The 14,916-nt window shown below is 36.6% G+C and overlaps 1 protein-coding gene across 2 annotated transcripts; it reads right to left on the reverse strand.

Moving 5' to 3' along the window:
* Positions 1-4,917: 4,917 nt before the first annotated feature.
* Positions 4,918-14,406, reverse strand: LOC128990732 (fibroin heavy chain-like). 2 transcript variants are annotated; one of them, XM_054413274.1, is made up of 2 exons: positions 14,335-14,406; positions 4,918-7,310 (listed from the first exon to the last, which is right to left on the reverse strand). In XM_054413274.1, the coding sequence occupies exons 1-2, from the start codon at positions 14,393-14,395 to the stop codon at positions 4,996-4,998; spliced, it is 2,376 nt and encodes a 791-aa protein (XP_054269249.1). In that variant the 5' UTR covers positions 14,396-14,406; the 3' UTR covers positions 4,918-4,995. The 2 variants fall into 2 exon arrangements, with proteins under 2 accessions (XP_054269249.1, XP_054269248.1); XM_054413273.1 differs by having other exon boundaries at positions 4,918-7,370; positions 14,335-14,404.
* Positions 14,407-14,916: the final 510 nt, after the last annotated feature.

The following is a 14,916-nucleotide window of genomic DNA, read 5'->3' on the forward strand; positions in this document are numbered from 1 at the left end:
ATTGTCGAATAGATACCGTGAGTATTGAATAAATGGATACGGAAAATATTATACTAACCGTTCTGTAATAAATCTAAAGCCTATTATGGGTGTATTTCATGCCTACATGCAAGAGTGCTGATATGCACTGAACATTTTCTTTAATTTTATGGTAAACTGTATATTGAGCACTTTGGAACTTAACTATTTGATTATGAGCATTTCAATAGTTTCGTGAGATAACAAAAAATAGATAGTATATAAAATATACTCTCTACACACACACACACACTGGTATTAGAATAGAAAACTGTATGGATCAATACAAAAATGTACGTCACTGGCTCGAAAACATGCCAATAACAATAAAATCTGGTTAAGACGTTTTTTTACAGTTCCTTTTAAATATTTGCTTTCGGACTAGTTACGTATGTTTATGACCCATAAGGTTTTCTGTTCTAATATTCATGGCATAAGAATACCTTAACATTGTCTTCAGTTGATCTGTAAATATGATAAATACAAAACGGAGATTGTCTAAAATGCGACATAATCTTGTTTTGCAAAATCAAGCGACTCCTTAAAAATATATATACGAACCAAAAGGTAGTTTAAAGTGCGGTGCAAAATTAACAGGAACTAGAGATGTCAAGCTTGTCAACATTTTAGCTCAATATTACAGCAATGAACAATTGTAAAGAAATAGTATATTACTTTACTAGTCCTGAAAATAAGTGTTTTGCCGGACGAGTGTGGTCGTTCCCGTGCGAGACGAAGTCGAGTTAGGATTTTGGACGAGTTACGTACGATAGTTTACGCCAGACTACTAAATCGGCACAAATCCTTATATATTACCACCAACTAAAGGAATAAAAGTCACTAGTCATACCCTCTTAGAGAAGTTATGTTTTTGTTTATAACTACTCATTTCCACCCAAATACAGTATAATCAGCTGATTAGTGTCCGGTAAAACTCATTACAGTACAGTAGTACGCAATGAAACCCCATTTGATTAAGCTGGAGACAAACAGCTGTTTTCTGGACTAAATCCTTGCGTGGGAAGTTGGTCAAAATAATGTAGTGTTGCGTAAAAATTATTTCTACCGTAGCAATATGAGTAGAATTTTGCTTCACAATACAACTCAAACGTGTTACACTAAAACCTAAACTAAACCTTTAAACTAAGTTATTCTATTTTCCACATTAGCGTTGTATTGTGATGTTGATATCTTTAAAAGCAATTAATTCTTTGATAGGTCTCTTTCCAGCCAATGGTAAAACAGTGGTTGAAGTCGTATGAAAATCGATTTGAAACGTCAAAATATTTTAGTCTACGTTGTCAGACAATAACTACTGTAATTAACATTTAAAGACTATCAGTTAGATAATTGAATTTTAGATGTTGAAGTATACATCCCTAATATAAGGACCAACCTGTAGCCAATTTAAATTTTAAAATAAGGTGGTTGAATTTGCTTCACAGACTGTTATTGTCTAAATTCTATTTACTCCTTTTTAGCAAATTTTCCTATAGGGAAGTAGCTATTACCGTAGGTGGCACGGTAAGACCTAGGCCCGGGACCGATTTAATTTTCATTTTGATGTCCCCAGAGGCCAAAAACACCATTCGTTCAAATTCACATATATAGTATACATCGTTAAAAGCGATAACTTGGGTAATTTTTGGCCGTTTTAAATGAAATTTGGTTTAAAGGGGTAAGGCGGGATAAACTTGAATGAGTTCGCGAACCAGCATGATCAGACCATGGGATCGGGGTTTTATGGGGGGGTTTTATGGGGTGAATAATGGTTTTTCTCATTTTTGACCCTCAAAACACAAAATTTCTCAATTTCTCTGTAGATCATTTAAAAGAGCTCAAGAAAACAAATAATTTAGTATATCAAAGTGTTTTTGTACGGTTATTGGTAACGGAGAAAATTCGAACAATTGTAATTTTAAAATCCCCATCTTTTGGAGAATATTGTAAAATGTTGTAGTTTTCTTGTTTATAGATATATTTTGATCAAACTTGGCAAATATATTTATTTTGTACTAAGCTTTTAATGTTTTACTATAAAGTACGCTTGATTAGTTACCTTGTAACAGCAAAACCTAAGTAGGCATACTCGTTAGACGTAATGTTATTTAAATATATTTAATTGAAAATCAATTTAGACAAATAGAAATTCGCTTAGTCGGCAGGTTTTTTGATTGTCCTCAATTTAAAAAAAAGACTAACAATAAGTTCTCTTTTAGTTTATTTTAGTTAAACAGTACCAGTTTATTCGACATAAATTGGTGACTGACATCAACACACTACCACGTTGGTTTGCATTCCAAAACTGGTAACAATTTTGACATGGGATAGAGATGTCTGCAGTCAACAGTCAAATATAGAAAGATATGTAAGTATATATCCATTCATACTTGGCTGTAGATACAATGACTTGTATGATTCATAAACTGAGAATGCTAAGCTGAGGAGACTCGACTGGCGTGAGGTGAATGTTGGAGAACGTTTGGTGACCATATTGAATTATTCATACGCAATATGTAACAGTCTTGTGAATCACCAGCTGATGTGTCTTAAGTGGAAAACTCTGCATGCAATAATGTTTGTACCAAATAATGGCACTAATTACACACAAATAGTGGCAATAATATTTGTACTCACCTTTACCTCTTTACCTTCGATGTCTTCTCCACAATCTGGTGATTGGGGAATCGTCAATATTTGATTGAAGTAGCTTTGATGGGCCCTATTTGAGGTGTTGGTATGTATGTTCTTCAGTGTATTCTGATAGTGAGTAGTAGGGTCTGACTGTTAAGTACTCTTTTAGTGACTTTATGAAGATGTTTGGCTTGTTAATTTTTTTTATGTGTTGTGGCAGGAGATTGTAGAGGGATGATCCTGAGTGAGATGGTGATTTACTGGTTTTGTTTAGTCTGTGGCGTGGAAGGTGAATGTTGTTTTTGTTGCGGGTATTGTGGTTGTGTTGACTGGATCGGAGGATTGGATTTGAATTTACTATGAGGATTATGGTCTCCAGGATGTATGTGGATGTGATGGTCAGGATCTTGTGGTTCTTGAAGAGTCTCAGTGTGTATATCCATTGAACTAACACTTGAACCCTTCAAGTTTTCATTCGTATACACTAACACTAGAGAGTGTTATTTTAGTCGAAAATTACTCACTGATGAGTTTATTTTTATTAAAATTTTCAGCAGATATTCTCTTTGATTCGAATAACTTCAAACGTAAGAAAACTTGACGTACTAAATTGTTAACGTTTGCACATCGTTGTGTTAGTCAAACCATCACAAAACTAACACAGCTGGACTATGAGAATTAAAAAGATTCTAATGGGTTGTTTAATTCTATCGTATGGCTTTTGGAGAATAGGATTTCCAGTTCACACAAAGTGCATCTTACTTTAGGGATACATTATTTTTTTTCTGCATTGGCCCAGCACCATAAAATGGGCTCCAACCATCGGGTCAACATGATTATACATTGTATAGTCAATGAGAATATCTATTGGTTATTTGTGGGATTTTAACTCATTCTCCACGACAAATTCTTGTGCTCTTACTACTATTTTTTATTTTTTATTTTTAGAGAGGCGGTATAAATGCATTTACACACACTGAGAAGCTCAATCTCAGTAGTGCCGGACTCATAAATAACAATAAACTAAATTACTAACAAATAAGCTCTAACAAAACTATACCAACGCCTCCTCTACTTTTGTACACGTATTTATATATTTTTCGTTGATGACTGCATGTTAAAAACGTTAAATATTTTATTTACATTTACTCTATGGTTGAAATTGAACTAAATACATGTCATTTTATCCTTATTACAACGAATAAAAAAGAAAAAAAAACAGAATAAGATAACGTTTTATTTTCAAGCATATAATGAAAGAGCCAGGAACTCCATTCATGATATTTGTGGATTTAAGTAATGTTTAACAAATCATTGCATTTATTCACTGGCCTAGTAAGTAATTTCTAAAGTGTAAGTTTGTTCGATAGAAATGATGAATAAATTACTTAAAATCTGGATTTTACCAAATTTTCTAATAGAAATTAAAATATTATTAGTTTATCTTATTCTCTTATATTCTAAAAATTACCAAAAATCCGATCTGAATGTTATTGAACCATAGGCGTTTCTTAACCACACCACTGACAAAACATTATTTCAAACAAACGTGTTGGATAAGTTTTTTTGTATCTTTCTAACGAACCCACTAATACCCTAATAAAAATTAGACGAATAAACTTTTTTTCTAAATTTTTTCAACTTCAAACTTTAAACGTTACCTCGTGGCAGTGCATGTGACAAAGTCATTCTAGATCCAATCATAAAATCCGAGAATAGCCACAGCCTCTGTAATCTTCTTCACCGCCTTCGCCTCAACAGCTGATTAATTGATTACTCTGTGACGTCACGTCAAGGTCATCTAAGTGACGTTTCACCTTCAACTCTGCCTTATTGGTGTCTAGAGACGCAATCAATTATTGTCAACTTGGCAGTCGAGGTGAAAATAAACTATTCTTATGAAAAAGTATGATCAAAAGGAGTTTAGGAAGTGAAATTAGTTTTTCTGAAATAAATTTCGATAATTATTGTTGTTAATTTCGCCATGTAAATACTGAAATAAAAGCACCTTATGCTAAGACGTTTTCAAAATATTTTCTATTTTCAATACTTTTGTTTCAAATAATAAAAATGCAGTGCCTTATGCATATATAAGCAAGAACGTAATCAATTACTGTAACAAGAGTTTTATTTATGTTCCGAAAACAATACGAATTTTCATATTCACTTGATTGTATTCAAAGAAATTCTAACTATACAAACAAAAGAAAAAAATGATCTAAATTGTTGAATTTCTTTTGAGGTCCAAACAGTAAAAGACAGTAAGAAAATAAATAATACAATTTTATTACTTAATCATTTATAATATTCTAGGTTTTCAGTTTGAGCAAATCAGTAATCAGGTTAATCATCGGGGAAGATCAAATCAGATCCTGAGCTTGACGAGGAAGAGGCTTGACTGCCACTGTATGTACCAGATCCCCCTCGGTTGGCTGAGCCAGAACCTGATCCTGCAGCGGAAGACGCTGATGACTGACTTCCGGAGTGACTTCCAGCTCCACCACCTCCGGAATAGGAACCTGAAGAAGCTTCGCTTTGAGACGATGATGAACTTCCACTACCTCCATACGATCCAGATCCGGCAGAGGCAGATGAAGAACTCTTGGACCCAGAGTATGACCCAGAGCCACCTTGAGATCCGGAATTTGCTGAGGATCCACTTTGAGAAGAACTGCCAGATTGGGATCCTCCACTTCCATATGACCCAGAACCAGCGTTACTAGATGCTCCAGAATTGCTCGATGATCCACTTCCGCTTCCTCCTGAACCAAAGACGTTGGCTATGCTTTCGTCGAGGTTTTGGCTGTTGTAGCCTCCGCTTCCTGCTCCACTATTTGCTGCGCTGCTAGCTTGTGATCCTGCATTGGATCCTGATCCAGAATATCCTCCTGCTGGTTTGGATCCTCCATATCCACCACTTCCTGTCCCAGCTTGGGATCCTGAGCTAGACCCTGATCCAGAGTAACCTCCAGCTGGTTTTGATCCACCATATCCACCATTTCCTCCATATCCTGAACTTCCTGCTCCACTTTGAGATCCTGCGTTTGATCCAGATCCAGAGTATCCTCCAGAAGGTTTCGATCCACCATATCCACCACTTCCTCCATATCCTGAACTTCCTGCTCCAGCTTGAGATCCTGCGTTTGATCCAGATCCAGAGTATCCTCCAGAAGGTTTCGATCCACCACTTCCTCCATATCCTGAACCTCCTGCTCCAGCTTGGGAGGAAGCTTGTGCTCCTGCGTTTTCTCCTGAACCTGAGTATCCACCAGATGGTCTTGACCCATAAGAGTCACCACTTCCATAACCACCACTGCCTGCTCCACTGCTGGCTTGAGAAGCAGCTCCGGAGTTCGCCCCGGACCCGCTCGCTAGATTTGGGGAGTAGCCTGAGTTGCTGCCTTGTCCTCCACTGCCTGCTCCGCTGCTAGCTTGTGATCCTGCTCCAGAATTTGATCCGGACCCTTGGTAACCAGGAGAGTAGCCAGAACTGCCACCTTTACTACCGGCACTACTACCAGCTTGTGATGACGCTGCAGATCCTGCGTTTGAGCCTGAATATCCCCCTGATGGTCTATATTGAGTTGGTGGTGGCTGATACACTGGTGCCTGCTTGGGTGGTGGTGGAGAGTAAACTGGAGCCGGCTTCGGTGGTGGCGAGTAAACTGGTTTTGAAGCGTAACCCCCTTGTCCATAGTTTCCACCACCATACCCACTGCTTCCAGCTGAAGCACCACTATTAGCTGATGATCCTGATCCAGAGCCATACGATTGAGGTTTCTGTCCGTATGTTCCTCCAGGTCTGCCACCACCGTATCCTCCACTTCCCGCTCCAGCGGAACTGCCAGCTTGTGAGTTTGCACCTGATCCGGACGAAGATCCTGGGTAGTTAGATGACCCCCCTGAGTATCCGCCACTATTGCTCCCACTCCCTGCATTTGCATTTGAAGACGACCCTGAGTTTGCACCTGGATAGCCACCACTCAAATATCCACTGCCTACTCCCGACCCTGATTGACTTCCTGCATTACTATTTGATCCCGAACCGGTATTAGATAGCCCTACAACCCCGCTGTTTCCAGATCCTCTTTGGCCACCGTACCCAGTTGACCCACCTCCTGCCGCCGCGTTCGCGCTACTACTAGCATCAGAGTGGGAGTTACTTCCTTGGTAATACCCTCCTTGCCCTAACCCATTGAACTGAGGCTTTTGGTCATGTCCACCATAGGATGTTTGATAATGTGCAGGTGGGTAATTATCAGATTTTGCAGGAACTTCTTTGATAATAACTATATATTCAGGTTTCTTTGGAGGAGGTGCGTAGTCCCTAGGTGGACCCTCATATCCGACACTGTTGGGAGAGCAACCTCCAGGACATCCATAGTCATAGCCACCTCCGTATCCTCCAGAACCAGCATTCGCGGAACTTTGAGACTTAGAACCAGAATATCCGCTTCCGGCACCACTTCCAGCAGAACTCTGGGCGCTGGAGCCACTGTTGCTGCCACCCGCACCCGCTGAAGACTGACTACTGGCGGAGGACTGAGAGTAACTACCGGTGAGTCCGAAGGGGCCGAAGTTCCCTCCTAGACTGCCGCTGGAGCTCTGTGCCTGAGAGGACGAGTGAGACCCCGCAGGGTGGACGAGATGAAGAGGGTCTAGAACATTAAGAAGGCCTTTTAGTACACCTCGTCCTCGTAACCTTCGATGTTCACCATCTGAAACAATACATCATCGTCAACCTAAAGTCAATTTGGTTATTAATTCAATAATTATTCAAATGAATCCTAAACTTGTCCAAACAGTCGGTCAGAGAATATTTAAATGAGAAAAGACAGTCAGGTCTGCTGGCGATGCGGTTTTTTAGCTATCTTAAACTAAACAATATGTAAGTTTTCGCTGAGTAATGTATAGTATCTTGATTAAGTGAATGCATTTAGTACGAAATTGGTTTATTGTATTTTAAAATCTATCCTTACTAAAAATTTGACAGTTTAGTAATTGTGGATTTTGTCAATGATATGTTTAATTTTATTTTTATAAAAGTCATTGTAACACTTGTTTTGAAGTATATAACCATCTTATATAGTCGCCAATTATTTTGTTACCCAACCTCATCACCAAAGCTTCTTCTGAAGCATGTGGAGATTGAGCATGTACTTGAATACCCACTAAGAGTAATTCCCTATAAGATCCGTCGGGTGCATTTTCTCCACCACAATCTAAGTATGTATGTTTAGCTGATTAGTATACATAGTCCTCCACTGCTCACTTCACTATTGGCTTCAAAGGTTGCCCCGTATACATAGTTACGTATCCGACCCGGGCTACAATGTTTAAGTGCCAATAACAAATTTAAAATAAATCTCCTGTTGTTTGTGACCTTCCATGTTCGGAGCACCTGAAAAGAGCCCGAAATGTTAATCCCCAAAAAGGTTTAATAATCCTACGCCTGAAAAGAGCCCGGGTCTCCACAGGTACCTGATGAGGAGGACAATGGCTCATTTTCTGCTTCATGGGACTTTGGGGAGGGCTGGAACTGCACTCACGGCCAGTCCCTGGTCCTAATCCAACTACGGAACTGCACTCACGGTCACTTTGAGCCTTTCTGGGGGTACCGGAACTGCACTCACGGTCAGTTTTTAATTAGCCTATATCACATTGTGCAACACCATGATTGAATTGATTAAACTTATTAAATTAGTTGAAATATATTGAAAAATTTTGATTAAATTTATCTAAACTTCAAAAAATAAACTTACTACTGACATTGTAAAAAAATACACATGTGTACAGAAAATTCTAGCATAGTATTTACGATAACATGATAGGCTATATTCTTATTATAACAAAGCTTCTTTTGTAAAGGTTAGGTTAGGTTAGGTTAGGTTAGGTTAGGTTAGTTATTGTTGTATTTATTTGGACAGACACTAAAACGTGTATTAAATAAAGTATTGGATAAAGTAAGACAGAGGACGGAATAAACAGATGACTAAGGGGCTAGCGAAGCGTTCAGCCGTGAAAGACCGATTTTTGACCGTGAGTGCAGTTCCATATGGCTTAGGCGGGCTACCCTTCCAACCCTTGTAAATTCCTTTGACCGTGAGTGCAGTTCGTTGTCAGCCGGACTTTGTAACCGGCAGCCACCCTACCCCTTGTTGAACCTTGTACCATCGTTATTTTCCCATAAATTTTACATACTCAGCAGCCTCTGTTTGAACTCCATAACAGTCGTATCGGATTTTGGTATTGAAAGAGTTAGTTAATATTTAAATAGTGTGCATACATTAGTAGTATTTTAGTAAATGGTGTTGTGTTAGTCTAAAAAAACCTAACCAGCTTTGCGGATTATTTAACTGAAAATTATGTTGATCATGGTTCCCTCTCCCCCCTGCAGATTCGGCGGAGTTGTGACGTACTACAAAGCCGTTCCAGATGCATCCAACTCTGCCCGACACCAAACCCCAACATATTTATGTATGTCAAATTTTGACTTCTATTCAAGTTAAAAACAAACAGAAACTATTTTCATTTAAATCCCATAAGAGAGGCCATTGTGGGATCGAATTCCCCCGTTGCTCAATTGACTTTTGAGAAAGCACAGTGGCCTCAAAAGTTTTTTTTAAAAAGTACAAAACCCTGTAGACCAATTTTTATTTTAAGAAACCTGGCCATGACGTGTCCGTAACAATAATTAGGAACACATATTTTCTTACTCTTTGCTTGGTATTGTACCAGGGCTTTAATAGAACTCGTCTACTATACAACTGGGCCCTGTTATAACCAGTCATTAAACTTTCCATCAAGATGTCTGAACATTATCCGAGCTGTATTTCTCCATAGACGCACAATTGGCAAAGATGATTGACCAATGGTCACGAGTACAGGCGGGAGACGAAATTACCAACCATTAGAGGTTCCGGCACTGCGACCTCTGCAAACGACCGTGACCTTGAACTTCAAGAGGTTCTCCCTCTTCCCCTCCCCTCCTCCAAGCGTGACCATTCTGTTTTACTTCTTTCCCAACATACATACGGAGTGTTTAACGATCTTCGTTGACATTCGTGTTTTTGAGGGAAACGCAAAATAATCTGTGCACAATAATGGAGCTGATTGTGAAAATGTGCTTCTTGAGCTGATATACTGGTTGTAACAATTAATCATATACAGTTAGAATCTGACATACTAAAGCATCAACCATGGTCAATTATAAAGATTATGTCCTTTGTATTCTTTTATTTATAGATTAGTTTTAAGACTTAAAATTAATGGTTGTTCTGTGGCGTTATAACCAAAGAACGATGCACACAATGTGAAATTTCTCATAAGGTAAAAGATAAATATTTAACAGTACAGCCACACACAAACGTGTATTTTACGAAACATGAAACGTACCACAAAGTAAGTTTTCAACTCTACAACACGATGAATCTCCAGAACTTTTTCTTAACGATTGTCTTTTGTATTTTATAAGTTTAATCTTACTTGAGTATTAATTCGTTTATCAATAATGTCACTTGTGAATATTAATTTATATCAAAAACACCAAACTTAAGGGGTTAAAAGTGAAACGGGGTGGATTTTGGAAGATCTCCCTAGAAAATAATTGAAAATTTCAATGAACGAATGATTTTATTTCGGTTTAGAGACTATATTAAAATTGTGTTCCTCTAGGCTTTCATTGAAAATTAAAGTATGGCGATTAAAATTCGTTAACAATTATTTAAGGTGTAAGAAAGTAAACTTAAATTGCCTTGTTTACGTGCTTAAGTAAATGTTCACGAGCAATCTAAATTTGTCAGAAGATATTGAAGTAACTTTAAGGCAATAGCGTAAAATTGGTATTGTTACATTTGAAATGAACATTAAGACCTTAACGAGTGGTTTTACTGAAGGAGTGGTAAGAATGTTCTGATTATTGTTAAACCGGCTATTGTTGTTTGAACTTAATAATATTAGCTTATAAGAAACCAAGTAAGGAAATTAAAATTAATTCTATTGGCTGAAGGAATATCATATATGGAATAAAATCAGCTATACCAATATAATAACAATGTTTTGAAAGTCCTAGAAAAAACTATGCGTATCATAAATAGATACATTTTACAAATATTGGCATATGTTCCTAATGCAATTACTGTAGGAACAAAAACGTAAAAACACAAAGATTTCTCTCTCACATTAAAAATAACTGCTTAGATTTTTCGATTGAACCGTTAGAAAATAAAATAAAAATTAAATACACCTACAATACACATTAACACACCTGACAATTCCATCATGTTACTTATTCCAACGCCAAGAATAAGCTAACGAACCCCTATAAATATCCACAGTTCGTATACATTGCTCAACATGACATATTGAAAAATTTTTATCATTAATTAATTGTAAATTGGTTGATTACATATTTAGTTAACAATTTTAGCCCAATATTAGCTATTCTGTAATGTTTAATATGATTAAATTAATTTGTCGAGTTTGTATATTTAACTGAAATAAAGAATAACACTGTGTTACTGATTAAATTTCGAGCTGTAGCAGTTTGTCGTTGAAATTTAGAAAAATACTAAAGATGTTATTTTGCCCAATTCTAGCTCATAATTTATTTGCATTCTACAAAAATAAACATTTATTAATTACGTGAATTTAACTGATATTCTTTACAAATTCAATCAGTTTTTATGTCTGGGTCACATATTTTATACCACATTGTTATGTTGTTGTTGTTGTTTATTTATTGGTTATATTGTAATAATTAAATTCCAATTTAATTCAGTCGAACCAATCACTGATTATTAGTTCAATCAGTGATATCACTTCCAAAAGTAACTCAAACACAAAAGTATCTTAAAACATTTGAAGTACTTCGAACACAAGTGCCAACTAATCATGGGTGGGTCTACTCAGAAATACCATGTTTAACTAGAAGTGAACCACGAGGATTGTGTTAATACGTTGGCATCACTGGCTTCTGGTCACGTAAATTCTACGATGAGGATCAGCTGATTTTGTTTACAATAATCTCTATGACACATGTTATTATATTAACGCGAGTTGCGTACACTACTTTACCTACGACCGTTTTTTAATTACTAACAATCTGGTTTTCAACTACTAACAATCATTACTCATAACTTCTTAGAGAGGTTATGTTTTCGTTGATTTTCATTGCCACTGAAAGTGATGCAACGACTTATTGTATAATCAGCTGATTTCATGTAATTACGTGTTTGAAAAAATTCGTTAAATAATACGTTACTATTTTTCAGGCAATAGCTTCTGCTAGCAGCATTCTTACCATAAATACTGTATCAGGTACAATTAGGGAAATATTACATATTTATTTGGACAACTGAATAATATAGTGAAACAATTAATTTACAGTTAAATCTCAGCACCGAATATGTGGTCCACAACGAGTTGGGTGAAACAATGGTTAAGAGGTTTTCAAAATAAACCAGAAGCACATTTTCATTTATCAATCTAACCTTATTTTGTTTCGTCCATCTAATGAATTTCTGGTATGTAATGTCATACCTTTGTTGTATTTGGTGGCAAAAGATTAGCACAAAAAGTTTGTGCTCTCATTTCCATCTCGTCAACTTCACTTTCACTAAAACTGAAATTTTTATTTAGTTTAATCTACCTTCCTTTAACCACCAACTTAGGTTAAAATTACGCGAGTATCAACAGGAACAAGACGGATCAACAATTAAAATTGTCAATTGATCAGCTGATCAGCTGATTAGTTGACGTTCGAAGCATTACAGTTTTACTTCTTTTCTCTCAATCCTTGAATCTCATTGGTCCGTTACCCGTGTTGTTATGAGAAAAACTATGCTGTTATGAAATGAAACTTTGCTGTTATGAAAGTAAACAGCTGTTAAGTGAAACTTTTCAATTCTAAGAACTGAGCTGAAATGAATACTTCAAAAAACGGTCGTAGGTAAAATAAATATCTTAACATAAAACCAAGGCAAAGCTAAGGTCAGTAACAACAGCTTGATTTTGTTAATACCTGCAGATAATACTTGGAGTATTCTCAATGGAAATGCAATTGAAACAATGATTATTGAGAGGAGATACACACAATAAAATTATTTTCAGCTGATACAAAATGAGGACAAATCTTGAAAGGAGTGAAACCTACCTTGCAGCATGTAGGGTAGGCTAGTATATTGTACATGCAACTCGTAACTTTGCAAAACTGCGTTTACTGTCAAGTTGAAGGAATTTATATCTGATTGACATAGGCTTAAAAGCTGTTATTGCAGCGTGTGAGACCAAACAAGAAAGAAGAAAAAGTAATGATTCAAATAAAAATTATATTAGCTATTTACATTTGCAATATCGTAACGATACAGCAAGTAAACCTATTAACCGCCGTTAAATATAAATGCCAAGTATTTTGCAAGTTAAAAGTCCAGCTGAGTGGGTATTCATAGGGATTAAACACCTTTATTTTATGGGTAAACTTTATATCGTGTTATTATTTCACATGAAAGCCTTACCTTAACTCCGAACAACAAGCATTGGTTGAAATATGTTTTGTTTGCTTCGTTGAAATATTTTGAATTAGTTTTTTATTGATTAAGGGTTCGTTCATGTTACAAGATTAAAAGGGGATCATACAGTGTTTTTTAGCGAATTTCCCATATAGGAAATAAGCTATTACCGTAGTACTCATGGTAAGACCTGGACCCGGGACCGATACAATTTTTCATTTTGAGGTCCCTAGAGGCCAAAAACACCATCCGTTTAAATTCATATATATATATATATATATAAATATATGTGTGTGTCCGTTAGCGTGATAACTCGAGCAAAAATGATCCGATTTTTATGAAATTTGGTACAAACGTAAACCTACGTTTATTCAAACTAGTTCGCGAACCAGCATAATCGGACCATGGGAACGGGGGTTTATGGGGGGTTTTATGGGATAAAAATGGGATTTTCCCATTTTTACCCGAATCGCAAAAATTTTACAATTTCTTTTTAAACCTGTAGAGCTTAAAAAATAAATAATTTAGTATATTGAAGCACTGTTGTATGCCTAACGGTCGCGGAGAAAATTCAAAAATAGTGTAAGTTTAAATTCCCATGTTATTCTTATAAAGAAAATGAAAACTGTTGTAGTTTACTTGTTTATGTATATGTTGATAAAATTTGGCAAATTTATGTATTTCATCCTATACTATTGACGTATGGTCAAAAAACACTTTTTACTTTCCCCGTAGCAGCAAACCGAAGCACTCGTTATATCTAATGTTATTTAAATTGGGAATAAATATGTCTTATTCATGGAAATATTTTAGTAATAATGTAATCAGACAAGTTGAAATTCGCTTAGTCTGCAGGTTTGCTGCGGCGGGGGTATTTTTTTTATACACCCGATTTCTTACTTGTTATCCATCGTTATGTTTTTGAAAGGATTTCCAACAATATTAAAAGTATAATACTATATAAACCATCCCAAAACACATTAGTGAAATACCTCTATCTTGACATCGACGTTTTGCTTTGTGTTATGTTACAATAATGAGATTTTATAAATCATCTAAAACTTAAAAAAATATAACACTAAAACATATTTACGTAATTAAAAAAAGAAAATATCTATAACTCAACAATAATTCTAACGAATAAAAACATCAGAGCCACAAAACACAAACTAACCATAAGAATGGGCGGCTCCATATGCTAAAAGCGCAGCTACAAAAACCACCCGAAGTCCCATGCTGCACTGACACTCCACAACTAACTCCAGCTGGGCTCGCACGCCATCATAAGTAATTACATTTGTGACGTCATGATTGTGACGTAGACCGGGTATCCCTGGACACTGGATACAGCATAGCAGCGTCAGGGCAATCCTCGGGCTCGGACTTTCTGAGAAACCAAATTGACTTTTTCCAGCCTGGAATGCGGATTGCTTTTGTAGAGGATGGTTTTCTTTGTTTATTTATTGTTTAGACTGGGACGGGTGGCGTCGTCCTGTAATCCAGCCACTAGGAGGTCCCGAATTGTGGATATTTATAGGGATGCACTGTGGATGCGTTGCTCCCTGGTGTGGATTAACGTCCGCACTAGTGAGTACTACGACTATCCGCAGTACTATCCTGATAATTAGACCAATTCGTAAATTACAAGGAAAAATGTGGTTCGGATTCCACTATAAACTGTAGGTCCCTTAGTTGCCATTAGCTGTATGGGCTATTAATTAACAGCTGTGTCTAAGGAACATGTCGGCCTTAGTCA

This window comes from Macrosteles quadrilineatus, unplaced genomic scaffold (genome assembly GCF_028750875.1).
Source record: "Macrosteles quadrilineatus isolate MER2022 unplaced genomic scaffold, UCM_ALF_1.0 Scaffold_3__2_contigs__length_128488019, whole genome shotgun sequence".
Taxonomy (NCBI): domain Eukaryota; kingdom Metazoa; phylum Arthropoda; class Insecta; order Hemiptera; family Cicadellidae; genus Macrosteles; species Macrosteles quadrilineatus.

Excerpts from the sequence above, each read along its gene's own strand:
- LOC128990732 (XM_054413273.1), bottom strand. The coding sequence starts at position 14,395 with ATGGGACTTCGGGTGGTTTTTGTAGCTGCGCTTTTAGCATATGGAGCC. Across the intron at positions 7,371-14,334 it reads TGGAGCCGCCCATTCTTATG|ATGGTGAACATCGAAGGTTA; the intron begins GTTAGTTTGTGT and ends GTATTGTTTCAG.